Source organism: Pseudochaenichthys georgianus, chromosome 3 (assembly GCF_902827115.2).
Source record: "Pseudochaenichthys georgianus chromosome 3, fPseGeo1.2, whole genome shotgun sequence".
NCBI classification, from domain to species: domain Eukaryota; kingdom Metazoa; phylum Chordata; class Actinopteri; order Perciformes; family Channichthyidae; genus Pseudochaenichthys; species Pseudochaenichthys georgianus.
Genome location: NC_047505.1, coordinates 2464532 through 2484426, shown reverse-complemented (window position 1 = coordinate 2484426; position 19895 = coordinate 2464532). Strand labels below are relative to the sequence as shown.

The window sequence follows — 19895 nt, the reverse complement described above, 5'->3', positions numbered from 1 at the left end:
GCAGGGGGTGAGACCCATTGTCCAGAATGCCGAGGAGTTTCCTCAGCATTCTCCCCTCCGACACCACTGCCAACGACTCCTGGTCCACTCCCAGGACAGAGCCTGCTCTCCTGATGAGCTTGTTGAGTCTGTTGGCATCAGCTGTCTTCACCCCGCTGCCCCAACACACCACAGCAAAGAAGATCACACTGGAGACCACCGAGTCATAAAACATCTGCAACATAGTGCTGCAGACCTTGAAGGACCTGAGTCTCCTGAGGAAATACAGGCAACTCTGGCCCTTCTTATATAGGGCGTCAGTGTTTTTACTCCAGTCCAGTTTATTGTCTATGTGGACACCCAGGAACTTGTAGCTGTCCACAATGTCCACATCCATGCCCACGACGGTAATTGGGCTTGGGGCGGTACTCCGCTTCCTGAAGTCAACCACTAGCTCCTTAGTTTTTGTGACGTTGAGCTGCAGATGGTTCTGACCGCACCACTCCACAAAACTGTCCACCACACTCCTGTACTCAGCTTCCTGGTCTCTGATGACACAGCCCACAATGGCAGAGTCATCTGAGAACTTCTGCAGATGGCAGGACTGTGAGCAGCGTCTGAAGTCTGATGTATAGACTGTGAACAGGAAGGGAGAGAGGACCGTGCCCTGAGGAGCGCCCGTGCTGCTCAATATAATGTCAGAGGTGTTGTTCTGTAGCTTCACGTACTGTGGCCGAGCGGTGAGATAGTTGGTTATCCAGCTCACCAGTGGAGCATCATATCTGTAAATGCAGCGTTTTTCTGTTGTTTTCAGGGTTTGTTTTTTATTTCATTATTTGCAGGTGTTTCCTGCTTATGTATGCGTTTTGGGCCGTTGTTCCGTGTTTGCACCTGCCGGCCACCGTACAGAACAGACCTGAATCCAGTAGTCTTCTCAGAATGACTAGAGATCTTCTCATAGTCCAAAACAGTTAACAGGCACAGCAGAGTCACGATATGGGCCATTTTCCCAGACCAGCACACAGTATCCGCGATGTTCCTGGAGCAAATCAGCACAGCAGCAAAGGACAGGCGAACGCAGCAGCGTGGAAGCGCTCCGGTCTCTCCGTGGTATCCCCGGGGTGAAAGGTCTCCTCAGCAAAGCAGCACACGACACCGCAGCACACGATAGGTGGGAACAGGCCTCCGCAACAGCAGAACCAGGACAGGTGGAAAGCAGGCCCCAGCCGTGGTAAATCCTCCTCCGCACAGCAGCACGTGCCCGGTGGAAGCAGGCCCCAGCCCGAAGCATGGAGCCACTCCGTCTCTCCGCAACGTCTCCGGGGTAAAAACCCCCTCAGCACAGCCATACTCTACAGGTGGGAGCAGGCCTCTGCAGATCGCAGACACCAGACAGGTGGAAAGCAGGCAGCAACTCTCACTGTATCTCACAGTTTCCTCATCGCGCTTGTGGACAAATCCACTATCTACATCATTCGATCCATCAAGATAAACCAATCTGGGACATACCAACCAGTAAAGCTGAGCCAGTTTGTATTTCATGTGACTCAGGCACGTCCTGGTCAATGACCATACTGTTGTTCAGTTAAAATGGTTTAGCTAAGGGGAAAATGGTGGCCTTAGTTAGAAAAAGGCTGTCAACATAACTGAGTTTAATTTCAACAACAGTAACATCTTCAAAATATGCCCACACACAAAAGAGCACGTTTTTCCTTTAAGGCCCTGTCACACTGTCCCGAAATTGACACCCGATGGACACACGAATATGGAATTGTGAATTTCGCACGAAGATGGCCCCGAACCACACACGAAGGCAACATTTACATTACATTTAAGAAATACAACTGCAATGAAAGTACCAAAAACAATTATGTTACAGTACTATGATACTGTACTGATATCTTCAGACTTTGTTCTTTACTTTATCCGTCTTTATATGTAGAAAATATTACGTTTTCTCCGTAATGTTGTTTCCATAACAACAACAATTTCCTGTCAACTGTCCTTCAAAATAATATATTATATCCTTTTTAGTTTCACAGAACACAAATTGGGTTATTTACATAATATATTTACATGATTTTGTTGTGCAATAAAACAACCAGATGGACACACGATAAAGGAAATGTTCAAATTCGGCTGTGATCGTAGCAACATCGGGCCGTTCGTGAGGGCATCTTAAGCCTTCGTATGACCGCCGGCGGAGTTTCTCAGGCTCCGGCAGCAACTTCGTGAGCGGAGGCACCGATGATAACACGAAGATGACACGATTTGACAAGATGCCCTCACGAGTGCTGTTAGGAGATTTGGTAGACAACTTGTCCACTTTCTTAAATCTCCTCGCGTTCCTACACGAGCCATTATCTTACAGGAAGGAAACCCAGAACCTACAAGTAACCGTTTAACAATAATCCACTTTAATGGTAATATACAATGCAATACAATCAAGTACAATCAATACAGTACAAATTACATACAGTTCTGTGGGATCCCACATTTACCTGATACTCACGTGAGCCAGCCAGCCAGCCAGCCAGCCAGCCAGAGAAGAAAGAGACCGAACACAGCGGGGTTTCTGTCTATATCCCTCGCTGACCCAAGGAGGAGTTATCTGCGCCTCCCTTCCAGACCAGTGATTGGCTGCCCAAATTATCATCAACACCCCACATCTTAACTCCCCAATCCCAGTGGCTCAGCTTCCTTATCACAGGGATCTGAGATGACTATGTCAACTCCACACCTTCCCCCTCTTCCTTTGTCCTCACAAAACCACATGTTAGCAGGCCCAAAACCAGCCCAGTTTTCTACACAAATCATTTTCCCTTTTTAAGCATCTTGATAGTTTACTAACCTGAATACATACAAATATTTCTTTACAATTCCCTCTTTTGCACTCTTAAAAAAGAGAGTGCAATTTACACAAGGCACTTGCAAAAAACTGCATCCTTGTCTGCTGAGTCTCCATACTTTTTATTCTCAGTGTCCACAGTGAAGGGCACTCCGTCCAGGCTCTCGTTGCAGATGACGCAGCGGAAGCAACCGGGGCGGTAAGACTTCCCCAGGGCCTGCCGGCCTGCATGTCCATGATTAGATGTCCACCTGCGTTGCACTTGTCTGCAGACTGCTGGAACCCAGAGTACAGAAAGTCCTCTTCACAGAAAACCCTTCCTGCGTCATAGTAGAACGCCTTCCCTCTCAGCCTTCGACTACAGGCGCTGCAGGTAAAGCAGCTGTCATGGTAGAGGCTGCCCATAGCTTGGCAGGCCTGGCTGGCTCCATACACCGTCTTGTTGCACTTAACCCACACTCCTGTTTCAGCGGAGAGTGGAGTCCCCTGTGCCGTCCTGGCTTGCCGTGTCTTTGTCCCCTCTGATCCGCTGATGGCGGCTTCCGAGTCGATGCTGAATAGATGTCCTCCCGATCTTCCTTCTCCGGTCCGATGATGATGCCTCCCGGGCCGACTGCTGGATGGATGATGGATGTCCTTCTCCTCCAATCCGCTGATGACAGCCTCCGAGTCGACCTCCCTGATGAGAGCCCGATCCGTCCTGATGTCGTCTAGGGTCCTCGCAGGTGTTTTCCCCCGCCGCACACTGGCTCCGCACAGTGGTACCAGTTGTCCCCCTTTTGGCATCAACAACCTGTGTGGAGAAATCTGATACAAATCCCTCAAGCCTACGCTCCGGGCTCTGGGGCCCTCGGCTGTTTAACCCACCAGTGCGTGGCAACTTGGAGCCTGTTGGTGGGGTATCTTAAAACAACAGACGTGTGTGCACAGGTTTTCTAAATTAATTGTGCTGCTTCAGAATCTTGGACTGTGCCCACTAAATAAGAACCCCAACATCTTTAGGTAAACTAAATAACATATTTCAATAGCTCTGAATTTCTGACAAGCATCTGTATTTATTTTTAAATGAAATCCCTGAGATCCCATTAAAAATCTAAATATGATTTGAACTGCTAATGTTTCTGGTAAAGAAACACACTAATCTTATGGATTCAAAAACAACCAAAATCACAATACTAACAAAGTGAATGGCTTCCTGGTGATACTGCTTCTACCCGTCAGTGCTTAGATATTATCCCACTGAAAAAATGAATACAGAATTCCCACCAACTGTCATCAAATGTCTTTCTAAATGTAGATGAAATGTATATCATTACAGATCTAATGAAATGTATATCCCCATAATGACCTAAACAAGTCTATGGCTTTTACTTCTTTACCAGACTAGTTACATGATGTTGTCCAAATCACATTGTGTCTCATTACATTACTATGTTTTAGCTTAACTGTAAATATGTTCTTTCTACATTTCAAACCTCAGTTACTTTAATACCTGTTGAAACATTAGTTGACACATTACTCACCGGTCAGCCTCTCCAGTATTTCATTCTGGACTTACATCTCTCTGGTAGCCCCTTGGCCTCTGATTCTCTACCTGTGTTACCTGCTATAACTCAATCAATACTAGAGACATGTCAACATTCACCAAACAGCCTCTTATCCCCAAATATGGAGCAGGTCAATTCTAAAACTGTCAATCAATGGTCAGATTGAACAATGGAGTTGGGCAGCAGGTTCCTTTCAGTCCCTAAATGAAAAATGTACATTGTAAAGTTTACACTCCCCCTTTTTTACACATTCTCTCATGTGTAAACAAAATCCTGTATGGGAAGAAAACCTTCAGGTCATAATGGATTATAAGACAATACCAAACATTTTTCCCAGTAAACACTTGAGAGTGTTTCTCTCCATCATTCAGTTCTAAAAGAAACAGAATTCCAAATTTCCTAGTTTGAGTTTCACATTCTTCAAACCGCCACCTCCTGTGGGAGTGAAACATCATCAACCAGATTAGATACGGTTTCCCCTTTTGTGCAATGTTAGGAAAGCTCTCATTTCACACATTATTATCACACAGAAATAATGTGTTAGTCCAAAACATGCTTGATTAGTCATCGTTTCAAATCATTCAGTTGCACTGATCAGATGCAAACATACACTCACTCACACTGTCAGGTTGTACAGTCAGGTTTGGTCAGGTTCACCGCAGAGTCAGTCATTGACAGTGCCTTCCCAAGTTACCCTGTCGGTCAGTTGGTCTCAGTCTTTTTGGCCATGTGTTGTGCTCTGCAGAGACTTTGATGTTCCAGCACAGGCCAGCATCCTCCGTCTATACAAATCTGTATATATGGAGCGCCATCATTTATTAATTCACAATTACAACTATAATGTTCAAGATATCTCCAACCCCTCCTTGCTGTTTCCCACATTCCCTGAAAAGTGTCTAGCCAAAAAAATGTCACTTCCTTATTGTACTATTACTATTACTGATTAAAATGACTAATAGATCTATTTCAGAAACATGTGTACCTCACTATCTTGTGTCAAAACATTACTAGGATCTGTAAAGATCTGCTATTTATTCCATAACTCATTCTATCAATTTATCTTCAATTCTGGTGCACTTAAAGAACAATGTTACCCTCTTTCACAGTGCGTGGAACTCTGGGTGTCTGAACATGAAACCAGTACCTCAAATTGAAATACTATATTTTGTTTAGAACCAGCTTTCCCTTCAACATGACCTATATAAATAAATATTTATCTGATCTTATAGAGCTGTTACTAAAACTCTCCCTTTGAACTGATCAATACTGTAACAAATTAAAACACTACCAAATTCACACACGAATAAAAAATCCAGTGCATACTTCCTTCATGCCCCCCCCCCTTTTTTTGTATCAGTGTGTATTAGACTGATTTTTCACTTCCCTTTAATAGTTCCCCTCTTTTCCGCTATTTTTATTTACCAATTGACTAATTTATGGTCCATACATCTTCTTATCTTCACTTATTTATCAAGTCAATTCAAGTTCTTTACAATACATTAGTAGATACCTTGTGGAGTCTTCACAATAACTAATCCCCTCTAGGATATGAAATCCATTCATCTTCAAGCAGATACTATGTCCTTATTTATGTTTTGTTCACGATAACAATGGTATAACAACCACATGTCATCCATTCTGGTCCACCTAAAAAACAATGTTAAACTCTTTAGCAGTGTGTGGAACCCTGGATGTCCGAACATGCAACCATTCCTCCCTCCTTTATCAAGGATTTAAAAACAGAAGTCATTTCATATTTCCCATGGTAATAACTATGCTACAATGGTGAAATCAATTATTTAGATTGGAATACTATATCTGGCTTGGCACCAGCTCTCCCTTTAACATTATCCATACAGATAAAGATTTGTCTTATAGAGTGGTTCCCAAAACTATCCCACTACTTTATTCACACGTGAATAAAAATGTCAAAGAATATTATGTTAACCTGATGAAAAGATTGAAGAATATGGTTGTATTCTGAACCCTCAGTGTGTTCTCATTTTACTCTAATAGTTTACTGCTATTTTTAATTTAATAAATCTTTCTGTCTTTACGTATTTATGCTTTAAATGTGCGTTTTGTGAATAAGTGTGTTTATGTGCAAACTCACTCATTCCCGTTTTCCTTTTCTCCTCCTCTGGTTTTCTCAAGCCGTGACCCCGGCCTCCTCACTTCTAATCGACCATGCCAACTCCTCTGATTCTGTGTTCTCTTCAGTCCATCCGCTGTAACTTCATCCGCTGTCAGCCATTGGCCCAGTTACCTCTGCATGCCCCATCTTGCCCTGCTTTGCATTTTATCCCCTCCTTTACAGTCTCTCTGCTGTTTTTATGGGGGGCAGATTCTGCTCTCATGTCCCACACTTTGCTCTTGTGCTCAGCTTGGAACTTCATGGTCCTGTCTGAGGGACTGATGAGCGTAGATTTCTGCCCGTCAGCATGCTGTTTGGTTCTGGATGCCACAGGCGGAGATAGTTCTGGCTGCAGTCTTGTTTTTGTCGTTTCAGCTCTGGTTCTCTGTCTGTTCGATGGAGAAGGAGGAGTTTCCTGTTGGGTTAGGTCTTTTGTCTGCTTGGAGGGTCGGGACCGTAGCCTTTTCTAACTCAGAGGGGGAGTCCAGGTCTCGGGACGCATTACCTATAAAAAAATCTAGCACACTGAGGTTAAATAAATCCAACCCTTTCCACTCTGACTCTTTGTAATCATACTATCTGTCTTAATTGTTAAATGCCATCTAAACAACCTAATTGATGTCTACAAATGATATTACAAAAACCTACTCTAAAAATTGTTTCATCCATTGCTACATATGTACCCAACATAACTCTTTCAGGAAACCATTTTCTCCTATACATTGAAAAACGTACATGTTTCCAGCATCACATATTTTCTCCAATATTTTAAGCTAGTTTCTATAACAAGATTATCACGTGTGACATAATAAACAGATGTCTTGTTTGCTAACCAAGAATATTAAACTTTAAAATGTCTTTTGGCCAGTTGAGGTCCTGCTTACTTCATCCTTAAACTCTACTTTAATTTGAAACCAAAAAAGGTCTTCCTTCTCCACCATGATCCTATCTCTATATCAAAGTCCAGACAAACTGATGATTTATCTTTATAAACCATGAGGAATGACTCATAAAACACTATTCTCCCTTACTTCAGTTCTAAATCAAATGAGCCAGACAGGAAACCCCCTTTAACCACTTGCTTATCCTATTATTTTGATCAAAGTGGTGTTACAAGCAGGTTAGATCTGTAATGAATTAAAATCAATATTTAAAGACGCAATATAAGTTAAATATATTGTTAAGGTAATTACTGTTTTATTGTGAAGGCATCTCTGGCGAACAGCGGCCTTTGGCTTTTATTTTGAAAGGCCGTTCCGGAACAGCCGTGTTCCTAGAAACACGGCAAATTGACAATCGTTCCAATGCATTAACTATAGTCGTGAAAGAGACAAGGAGGGGGAAGGCGTGTGGAAGCAAGCAATGAACTGAAAATGCCACCAATCCTGTTTTAACGTGATGGCGCACATTGAAAACCTAAACGCCTTGTCATAACTGACAAGCGTTCAAAAACCTTTCTGCTTATCCCTTAGGCCACTATTTTTGTCTTATTCATAACCTAAAAATACAATTGTGATGAATAGCTTGCTTTTGTATCATTACATTTACCAACATAAAACAAGGTCTGTACTAATCAACAATGACAACCCACAGACAGCTCATTTAGTTAAATATACGCAATATATTGACTTCGCTTTTATTTATCTGACTTAATTAACGTGCTTCCCCCCCTTTCAGCCACTAGATGGCAGCAGCAGAGCACAAATGAGCTTCACTCTTCTGACTCAATGTCTGATATCCATAGACAATGCTCATACAGGTTATTTAGGTAAAAATCACACAGATTTATTCCCCTTACATTTTGTCCGGCTTGATAACGTGCTTCATATGTCGTCACGCAGGACTCTCTGCCTACCTTGCGATCAACGTTATGTTTACGTCAGCCTTTCAAATTAATTTTTACAGACAAGGGAAACGGGAGCCGGTCTCGTCACAATGTAGGTGACGTTAGCGCTCTCTCCCAAGGATTTAACAGATAAAAGTCCGCTGACACTTTCGCTTATTTGGTCTTGGACTCTTATTTTACCCCCAGTTATAAACGGCGGACCGATCTTAAATATCGATCATCCAGGTTACGTCGAGTGGGACTCACACCGCACATCCCACGAACTGCACCGCTCCTACGCCACTTCCGGACTAAACTACCTGAAGATCCACGCTAAACTGCTCTAATTTCTTGTTACGCAGGACTCTCTATACCTGACGATCAACGTTCACGTGTTATATATAACTTTCCTAACATGGCAAAAAAGATGCATTGTATACTCCATTCAAACTTCAAAAACACTCTGAAACGCCTACAGACAATCATACATGGCCCTGCTATTGTCCGAGGCACCCAAAAGTGCTTGTTCCCGACCCAGTGTGGTCCTCTGAATCCTTCCACAGCCCTGTCTACTCGGAAACGTCGGAGATCACCATTTGTTAGGAGATTTGGTAGACAACTTGTCCACTTTCTTAAATCTCCTCGCGTTCCTACACGAGCCATTATCTTACAGGAAGGAAACCCAGAACCTACAAGTAACCGTTTAACAATAATCCACTTTAATGGTAATATACAATGCAATACAATCAAGTACAATCAATACAGTACAAATTACATACAGTTCTGTGGGATCCCACATTTACCTGATACTCACGTGAGCCAGCCAGCCAGCCAGCCAGCCAGCCAGAGAAGAAAGAGACCGAACACAGCGGGGTTTCTGTCTATATCCCTCGCTGACCCAAGGAGGAGTTATCTGCGCCTCCCTTCCAGACCAGTGATTGGCTGCCCAAATTATCATCAACACCCCACATCTTAAGTCCCCAATCCCAGTGGCTCAGCTTCCTTATCACAGGGATCTGAGATGACTATGTCAACTCCACACCTTCCCCCTCTTCCTTTGTCCTCACAAAACCACATGTTAGCAGGCCCAAAACCAGCCCAGTTTTCTACACAAATCATTTTCCCTTTTTAAGCATCTTGATAGTTTACTAACCTGAATACTTACAAATATTTCTTTACAGTGCCTTACGAAGTTGCCGCTCACGAAGTTGCTGCCGGAGCCTGAGAAACTCCACCGGCGGTCATACGATGGCTTAGATGCCCTCACGAATGGGCCGATGTTGCTACGATCACAGCCGAATTTGAACATTTCCTTTATCGTGTGTCCATCGGGTGTCAATTTCGGGACAGTGTGACAGGGCCTTTAGGCATAGCTAGTTTGATGTAAGATTTATTTAGAGTAAAAACTGAAATACAAACACAAAACAACAATAATAAACAATTCCTTTCAAAAGGCTTGAATGGATACGGTGTCTGGGGCCTTCATATGAAAGTTGCTCACTGGCAACTAAGCCCAATGGCCGGACTCGAGCACAGTCATACCTGGATCATAAGGTTCTGGCTCCATAGAGCATGCGTTTCTCTGTGTCACATCTGGGCTGAGTTAAATAAGTGGTGAGGGAGAATAAATGTAACTTTAAAGCCCTAATGATTTTCAATCTCGTACTGTGTAGTTATTTTACCTAAAGAAATAAAATCTGTTCATTTATAGATGTCTCTTTCCCAATGTAAGTCAATGGTAAAAAAATATGTTTGGGCCCAATGACACAGATGTTGTAGTACCACCGTTTGGCCACAGTAAAATAGCCTGCCACACTTCATTGAAGCTTTCTGGAGACACATGTGATGAAGCATAATGCCCGGTGGGAACTGACGCAGTAAGAGCTGTCCACTTGTGATGAGTTGACATGAGACATGTCAGCGGTGAACTGGCCATAGAGCCACTTCCTGTTCAGTGTCACACCTTTCACACACTGGGTTATTTCAAAGCTGAAAATATGTCGTCAAGACAATTTAAAGCATGAGCTAGAAATTGTGAGAAGCATCTTCGCAAGGTGTTCAAACTGTCTTGGATGAGAGACAGCGACTGAACTGCATAAGAGGATTTAAATTGACTTCCAGAGAGCTGACGCCTCGCTGCAGCTGGTGTGTTCAGCGAAAACGAGAATCTAGTGTGGCCAAACCCATCATCCGGGTTTGTTTCATGATAGACGGAACAAAAATCAATAGTCATTGCATTTTTAAACCAATTGGAAATGCATACAGCTCAGGGAGACATTACATATTTTGTTTAAATCCATTTTGACGTGTAGATCACATACTCCCTGCTATTTTCAATAGTCCTCGGTAGAGATGTCCCGATCCGATCACGTGATCGGGGATCGGAGCCGATCACGTGATTTTCAAAAAATCGGGGATCGGGAGAAAAAAATCGGGGATCGGGATTTTTTTTAACATTTCTTTTATTAAAAATATTTTTTTAATTTAATGTTACAAAACAAAAATGACCATGTTCACGTATTAAAGTCATCCTGAAGACTTAGTTTTGGTTTAAAATTACGCAATATCATGTATGTGTTGCTTTCTTTGGGCTTGTTTTCAGACTTATTTCTCTCAAATCTGGCAACAGAGTGGGCGCAGTGTCTCATAGTAGCAGTAAGCTAACGAGAGGCTACGTTCAGCTGGTGACTCGGGAGTCGGGACAGAGAAAATGTCAGGAGTTTGGAAGTATTATAAAATTGAAAGCGAAGGCAGTGTAACAGCCAGATGCAATGTTTGCAAGAAGGAGGTTCCGTGTGGTGGAAAGAACAGAGCTACGTTCAACACGACCAATCTAACACGCTACCTGAGAAACAAACACCAACAACAACACGACGAGTACACAGCGGCCACTCGGGTAACGGCACAGAAACAACCGACACTTTCAGAGACTTTCAAAAGGAAAGAGAAACTGCCCCAGAACAGTGAAAAGGCCAACACAATAACAGCCAAGATAGCTGAATTAATCGCGTTGGATGACCAGCCGTTATCTGTTACCTTTTTTTTCTCTTAATGCATTGCATAAAGATCGGATCGGTATCGGCAGATTGTCAAAATCAAATGATCGGAATCGGATCGGGAGCAAAAAAAGGTGATCGGGACATTCCTAGTCCTCGGCATAAATAAATCCAGAGGAATCAAACATAGTTATTTTAGCCTAGTCAGTTGGTATAGTGTATTCTTCACGTAGCTTAGCACGGTCACTTCTAATGCTACTGAATCCTCCTGTGGTTACAATCAGTTCACCTTAATGATGAGACACAGTATTCAGTCCTGAACTTATTAAGGTGCCTGACTCTGTTGACCTAATCTATTTTACACACTTTGTAGGTATTTTGCCTTGAAATGTACTATTTGTGGTCCACAGAGGCAGATTTAGAATCACTTGAATCTGGTGTTGTCATCAAGTCCTAGACTTTAGTTTTCAACATTGACATTTAGCTCAAAGAACCACTGTTCTCCTGTAAAGATTCACTTACCCGGGGTAAGTCACCCCTTTCGCACCAAAGTGGTCCCAGTTCTAGGTCCGTGCTAGTGCTCTTTTGGTTTAGAAGTTGTTTATCATACTTTTCTTTTTAAAGATTTTAGGTCTTTGACCAAAAACAATGAAGTTGCATAACTCATAGGAGGGCTATTTCTTTATCATGTCTGCCCTCGCACTTCAACTCACTTGGTTCTCATTCATTGTATTTGATTCCATGTCTCACTAGGATGCGCCTCGCTGCGTTCAATCTCATCATGCTAATCCTAATGGAGATTCCTGGCGATCGTGCTGGCGCGTCAGGGAATCCACCGACCATTCAAATAGCTTCTGCTACATCCCAGCGCCATTCAAACACCTCTTCTCGCTTCGTAGCATATACTTGATACACTTCGACTCTCCGTTCTTCACCAAAGGTCGGAGCATTTATCGATTTGGATATTCAGGGTGTCTTAAAAAGTATTAAAAGTTGATAAATCAATTTAGCGAAAATTAAGGCTATTAAAAAGTATTAAACTGCATTTTCCAAGGTATTACATTTTGTAGCTTGTTTTCAATAAGTATATAAAGTGTCCAGAGAGGTTGTGTTCTACAGTCTGCCTGAATGTAATCATGGCGTAGGTGTGTCGTGGGATTCTGTGTAGTTTATTGATGGCATCCCGTTGGGTCTGACGTCATCTGAACAGGACGTCGCACGCTCACTGCTTGATAGCGCGGAGGTCCGTTTACGCCGGTTGTTAAACAACATCGTTATGGGGAAATGCAAATGTGCGTCTAAATGGTTGGAAGATAAGCAGTAAGGACAATCAATACTGTATATAGTCAATGTGAGGTCAAGTGTGTCGCCAAGGTAACCGGTCTTAAAAGGTCTTACATTTGACTTCAGGATTCCTGCAGAGACCCTGATATTAGAACCAGCTGATAACCAACATTGCCTTGCTTTGTTTTAATATAAGCAAACCAGCCAACCAGTTAGCACCACAGCTAACTGAGAGGGGCAGTGCATCCTTCCCTCACATCAGAGGAGATGGAGGTCGCAGGGCTCCTCTCTCGAGGCTCATTTCGAATGGCGCTGCATTGTAGCGCCAGCTATTTATAGAGTAGGTCGATCGTCAGGATTGGCGTAATGAGATTGATGCATCTGATGAATACGCAGGGAGGCGCATCCCATAGTGAGACATCTCATCATGCTACTCCTAGCCTGCGAGCTAGTTCAGGCAGTCAACTCGAGCACCAAGGATACATTAACACGTGACGCACCTCGTACAACCAACCAAACACATTCTCCTAAACATGCCGCTCTATTTAAGCTGTGCCTCGCCTGCCGCCGCCGCCGCCGCTGCTGCTGCCGCTGCTGCCGCCGCTGCCGCCGCCGCCGCCGCTGCTGCTGCTGTGTTCATGTTCCTGCTGCTGTGTTCCATGTTGCTGCTTACATTAATGAACACACTTTAAAAAGGCAGTGTTACAAATGTAAAAATGATATTTCCCTCTGATGCTTTAAAATCTCTCACAGATCTCTCCACATCTATCGCATCCCTCCTCTTCCTCCCTTTATCTCCCTCTCTCTCTCTCCTCTCTCTCTCTCCCGCTCTCTCTATCTCTCCCTCTCTCCCACCTTCTCGCGTCTCTCCCTCCCTCTCTCTATTCTTCTACCCCTCTCGCTATCTCTCCCTCCTCCTCTCCCTCTCCCCCCTCTTTTCTCTCTCTCCCCTCCGTCTCCTCTCCCTAGACCCCCTCTTTCTATCTCTCCCCCCCTCTCTCTCCTCCCCCCCTCTCTCTCTCTCTCTCCCTCCCTCTCTCTCTCTCTCTCCCTCTCCCCTCTCTCTCTCTCCCACAGACTGCGGCGGCAGCAGCCGAGTCCAGGTCTGTTTGTGAAGATGCGCTCGGCTCGGTTCAGTCCTGAGAGCGCAGACGGTCCAGCCAGCGACGTGGACGAGGAGGAGGAGCAGCTGCAGATCCCATGACGCTCACACCTGCAGTCATACAGGAAATACTTCACACAAACATCAGCTGACACATGAAGAACTTGAAATAGTTTGTCTTTTGTGCAAACGTTGTATCTTCAGAGACATTCTGCAACAGGAAGCAGCTGTCTACTGCTCGACCAGCAAGTTCTTAAAGGACCGCTGACACATTATGGGAGATATTTTACCCAGATCAAAACATCAAATCATTTATCTCTGTGCATCCATGCTAAATGCTCATTTTAGGCAATGCATGGATGCACATTTTAATCAAATAAAAGAATCATTAAAAAACAGAAGCGTTCATCTGGAGTTCAAACATGACCAAGGCAATGTGACAACGTTTCCTCACTGCAGAAAAATGATTAGCACGCACCTAATCCTGATGCAGAACACACACATTCTCATACACACTCACACACACCTCAACAGACTGGCATTAATGGAGGCACAACAACAAGATGAAAGCAGCAGGCGTGTGACAGACTTTAAGGCTGTGCAAGGATCTTCTTTACTGGAGCAGTGATTCATTCTGACCTCATCACCCCTGTCCCCTCTGTCCATCCATCAGCAGTATCAATACTCTCCGCTGTGAGGAAAATATGCAGCATTGAAAGCCTGCACTTCTGCAATTGAAAGCGCTGCATTGAAAAACTAAAATGTCTATTCATTCCAATGGAATCTGAACATATGGTGCACTTTGACAAATAGCTCTCTGTCCGAGTATAAATACTTACTTTATTAGTATTACCCACAGAGCTGTGCAGCATGCCCACCTGAACGTTAGCATCGAGGGGCTCCCTACACAAAATGATCTCTGTGACAAACACACGTCTATGATACTTACGGGTTATGTTCAGATGAATAACCTCCACATATGAACACCGCTTTATGATTTTTAAAGTGTAAATGCAGTTATCAGAAGTAAAAAGTTAATGCTAGGCTGTAAACAAACTACATCCCGTTTCATGAGGGGGCATACTATAGGAACTAAAACATGATCAGACGTAATAATGTTGGCTAGCGTATTAGTGCTAAGCTTGCACGATACAGTGTTTCCCTCCTCAGTCCTCTAACACAGGGGTTCCCAACCTTTACTGTGCCAAGGACCGTCCCATTCAAACGCTGGAAAGCAGAAGTATTGTGCTTTGAGAGGAACAGCTTTCAAGCTAAATATCCATCAGTGAAGCTTTTAAGGTTTCATTTCATTTCAAACCCTTATTTATACAGATAAATCCCATTGAGGTCATTGATCTCCTTTTCAAGGGAGACCTGCTCAAGTAGCTCCACATGAAACATAAACACATAAATAGAAGGTTAAAGCTTTTGGTTGACATTTGAGGTAGTCCAATCCTGTGGAAATGGAAGCTTTCTTCACAGCAGAATACAGAACTACATTATTGATGCAAAGAGTTAACACAGCAGAGGCTCGGAAAACATCCAAAGCTCTCGTGCGGCTCTCACTTTGTTGCTTCAGGTAAGTTTTATGCTGCGTTTGTACTAAGTATTTATATCCAGTAATTCCCTCAGGACTGATTTTCGTTTGGACTGAAACACGTCTCAAGCCGCATTCAGACATCATGGGAGAGTGAAACCCAGCATGATGCCTGTAGGTTTGATATTCCCAGGGTCCACAGAGACGGCCATGAATCCAACCGTAGAGGGAGGTTCAGATTCAGTGTGTGTTAAACTGAACACTTAAGTTATTTCTACCAAGCTAGCCCGGGCTAAATCTGTTTCTCTGAACCCTCACGCTGGAAGGGGACCAAGATATTTTTACTGATCAGGATTCTGAACTATTTATGTCGTAATGGTTTTAGTTTTTATAAATGATCTGTACCACAGTGGTTTTGTATTAGCCCTATAAATGTCTACTGTATATATAACGAAACATGAGTCTGTGTCTTCTTTCTACACTTTTTCTGTGTCAGAGTTCTTTGTACTGTGCACACCAGTGAGGCCTCAGTGCTGCTGACTTTAGGGTTGTTGTCCTCAAGGTTCTCTTAAAACTGGCCAGCAAGTAACCATAGTATTGATGTTAATGTTAATCAAATCCTTAAAGAAATTCAGACACTTATTATGGTCAGGATTTCTTCCAGTGTTTTCACCACTGCCATTCTGATATATTCTCACTTGGCAGGTGTTAGCTGAGGATCCATAGAAGTATGAGCTCTGCGTTCTGGACACACTATGTTGTGGTAAGAGACCCCTAATGATCAGAGAATGGTCTTTTTTGTCTAAAAGGTTTCCCAACTTTGTGAAATGACCCTGATATTTTAAGTGCCAGCCATGATAAGATCTGTTTAAATTATTAAAAGGCTAAGGAAAGGTCCTTCAATGGTTCCTTTCTTATCTCTTTTAGCTCAGGAAACAGTCGACCATCTTTGTGTAGACTGGTGCGTACTTGAGTTTTTCAGTTGCTGAAAGAAAATCCAGAAATGGACAACCAAAATAAACGTCCCTTTCATATAGTGCTAGTTTCAAGATACAGTATACTTTAGATTATAGGCGAAAATAGGAGCTGCTAAATCTGCATACTTTAAGGAAACCTGGTGACAAAATCAAGAGCACAGTGGATCTAAAGTTCTTGCTGTTAAAATGCTGATCTGCTAGTCTGGGGATATTTTATATTTGTATTATTGTTAACAAAACCAAAGGAGACAACCAAAACCAACATCATGTTCATCTGTGTTGCTCAAACAGGAGTAAATGGTGCATTTGTTGGGCCTATTTTGCATGGCAGATTAAACCCATTTTGTTTTTCTTTTTAGAGTATTTGTGTTTACTGAGTCAAAATAATCTACAGTGTGATTATGTTTTTAGGGGACATGCCACATAAGATAAGATGGAACTTTATTATTTAAATTACGTTTTTAGTAGCAACAGGTAGTCTTGTAGTCGAGACCACCTTATCATATATCCTTATAGTCCATTTAGCTTAGGAACCTTCATAACGGAGTGAAATGACCCGGATGTCCCTCGGTGGCAGCCATGATAAGAGCTGTTCGAATTCTCTAATGATAGGAAAGGAGGTTTCAAACTTCCTTTATAACCTCCTTATATGGAATGCCATTTAAGCCAAAATTAAATAAATAAATACATATATATATATATATAAATATGCCGATGAAATAAATAAATGAGGCAATAAATATGTATACATGTACATTTAAATACACATTTATTTATTTCATGGGACTTTTATTTCATGATGACACATTAGTAGTAGTACACATGTTCTTCTCGTCAAAAAAGTGACAGGTGGTGTGACAGGTCATACCTCTCCCTACTTATGCAAATGAGCTAAGTCCTTTGATGTCAGATTGGCGTGAAAGACCCCCCGAAGTGATTCTTTTATTGTAGCAATTAAGATAGTTAAGGTATTTGACCCCTGACCCCAAGAGTGGAGTAATTGCCCCCAATTAGATTAGCCCCAGGCACCCCCTTTGTGTATAGGCCTTTTATTGTATCAATTAAGATAGTTAAGGTATTTGACCCCTGACCCCAAGAGTAATTGCCCCTCAATTAGATTAGCCCCAGGCACCCCCTTTGTGTATAGGTATTTTATTGTATCAATTAAGATAGCTAAGGTATTTGACCCCTGACCCTGAGAGTGGAGTAATTGCCCCAGGCACCCCTTTGTGTATAGGTATTTTGTTGTATTGATTAAGGTATCTGACCCCTGACCCCGAGAGTGGAGTAATTGCCCCGCAATTAGATTAGCCCCAGGCACCCCCTCTGTTGTATAGGTCTTTTTGATGTATTGAATAAGATAGTCTCTTTGACCCCTCCCCCTCAGAGCCCTTTGTTGTATAATCTAATTAGCCTTTGATGCCTGCCCCTTTGATGTGCAATTTCACACTGATGAAAGCCTCTGTATAAATGACTAGGCTACGACCATATAGAGATATGCTCAAAATAAATTTAAAAAAGACAGACAATTCAGCTTACCAAGTCAACCGTCTGAAGCGCCAGTCAAGAAACGAATGCGACGTAGGGGTGGGGTGGGTTCAGAGTACAGCCTCTTTCTGGTCACGTGTGTTGGAGGAGGGGCTCTGTAAGGAAGGTTGAAGGAACGAGCAGGATTTCTCCCCCCGGTTTGACTGCAAAAGACTCTGACTTTTCTCCAAGGGGATCCGCTTGAGTGTCAGTAAGTTTCCTTAAGGTGTCATAATGAGTGAGCTTTTGATTATCTATTCATGTGACGTTCACTGTTAGAATATAATGTAATACATGCCATAAAGAAGCCCGTAAGAAGAGCCTGAATGTTTTACTTTTCCCATAAAATGCAAAACAGCAATAGTCAAGACTGTGGTCTAAACTTAAATACATCAGCAACATTTGGATGGATTGCCGTGACATTGTACAGACATTCATGGTTCTTCTATAAAAAGCCTTTGCGTGTTGTTATTTGGCCGAGGTCTAGTTTGGAAACCTATGTCTAATTTAGTGGTAAAATCTCTTTTCTACGAGTGACCTGGCCAAGAAGGGCAGCATGTACAAAGTTACAACATATAAAACACAGACATGAAAGGCAGACAAATACAGCTGTAAAACACAAATAAAATGGCACATTAGCCAGTCAATATGCGAAGTAAAACAAACTATTAAAACATTCAAAAACTGGCAACATTATGCAGTGACTGACATTCTGTATGGGAGTTCACAACCGAGCTGCTGTAGGAGTTGAGTATGTTATGGCTCTCGGGGGATGGTGGGTTAAGAGACAGATTCTTAGTTTTTGGACTGCCTCAGGGGGTTAACGAAATCTACTAAAAACAAAGTACTTCATTATCTACTTTTTTTTCAGCTTTTATACACAAAAGTGCAGGGAAGGTAGACAGATTTAGAACACTATATGTGCGATGAGAAGGAAGAGGGACGGGGGGAGGAAAATTCAGAGGATGAAGAAGCAGAAAACAGCCATTATTCTTCACTCTTCTGTAAAACGGACAGTTTTCAAGAAAGATGACACCGTGTTTATGCATGACATGCAAAATATATTGAAGCCCTATTAAAAAAAACAAGTTACAAGTATATTGTGTGAAAATATCTCAGAAAGTCGTAATATTGTTTATTAGTGATACCTGAGGATATTCTCTTTTTTATTTGTAGCGACTGTGAACTAATGTGTAATTACTTTTTTACTAACTATATAAGAAAAGTCTCTCTGAAGAGAGGAAATAATAAAACAATTTAAAAATCATAATCTTTGTCTTTTATAATTACTTTACACCACTATAAGGAAACCCAATATGAGGCTGTCTGGTGTACTATTAGATTTTGTTGTAGGCAACAAAGAGAGGTTTTCTTAAAATGTGTTCCTGCCCCCAAGCACTCCATGCGGCTCCAGGAGGGCTGATCAGAACAAAGGGTCCAAAGCAGACGCAGAGTCTCCCTCGATGGGGGGAGGGGGGCATCTTTGCACATAATCTGCCGAATGTCTGTAAAAAAGGTCTTTAAATAAAAAAACGTGCCTTTTTAGAGTCAGAATCCTAACGAAATCTCATCAAACAGAGTACTTTATGTTAGTGGTCCTCTTTTATACACAAAAGTGTATCTTTTCAGTAACTTTACCAGAGAATTTAAGCATAAATCTGGCAAATGTTCAAAACAGCCTTGTTTTTCACTGAAATAGCCTCAAAATCACAAACTGCCATTAAGAGTCATGGGGTTAACGAAATCTACTAAAACAAAGTACTTCATTATCTACTTTTTTCAGCTTTTATACACAAAAGTGCAGGGAAGGTAGGCAGATTTAGAACACTGGGATAATACCCATAAATAATGTGTGTTTCTGCTCCATTTCACTCCATGAAGCCTCCAGCTTGTACAAGGGCTCCGCCTCCACTCAACATAACATGTCCCGCCCTCCTCACCAGATCATTTAAAAGTAAGGGGATGGAAATAGACGAAAATAAATACGCTCAAACTAGATAACAGGCCAGTCATTTCCAATCACCAAGGCACTTTTCAAAAAAGAAAAATGGCAAAGAGAAGCATAGATATGGGTTTAATCAGCGAGACGCCTGTGACAACGTACAGCCATCAGTCCGGAGCGCCAATCAAGAAACGAAT

The 19895-nt window shown here is 42.5% G+C and overlaps 1 protein-coding gene across 1 annotated transcript in view; it reads left to right on the top strand.

The window, feature by feature from the left end:
• ccdc102a (coiled-coil domain containing 102A) overlaps positions 1–15708 on the top strand; it is a 98283-nt gene extending 82575 nt beyond the window's left edge. The window contains exon 10 of the mRNA XM_034106504.2: positions 13691–15708. Within this exon, the coding sequence (XP_033962395.1) occupies positions 13691–13817 (127 nt within the window). The 3' untranslated portion in view covers positions 13818–15708. The remainder of the gene's footprint in view (positions 1–13690) is intronic.
• The last annotated feature ends 4187 nt before the right edge of the window (positions 15709–19895 follow it).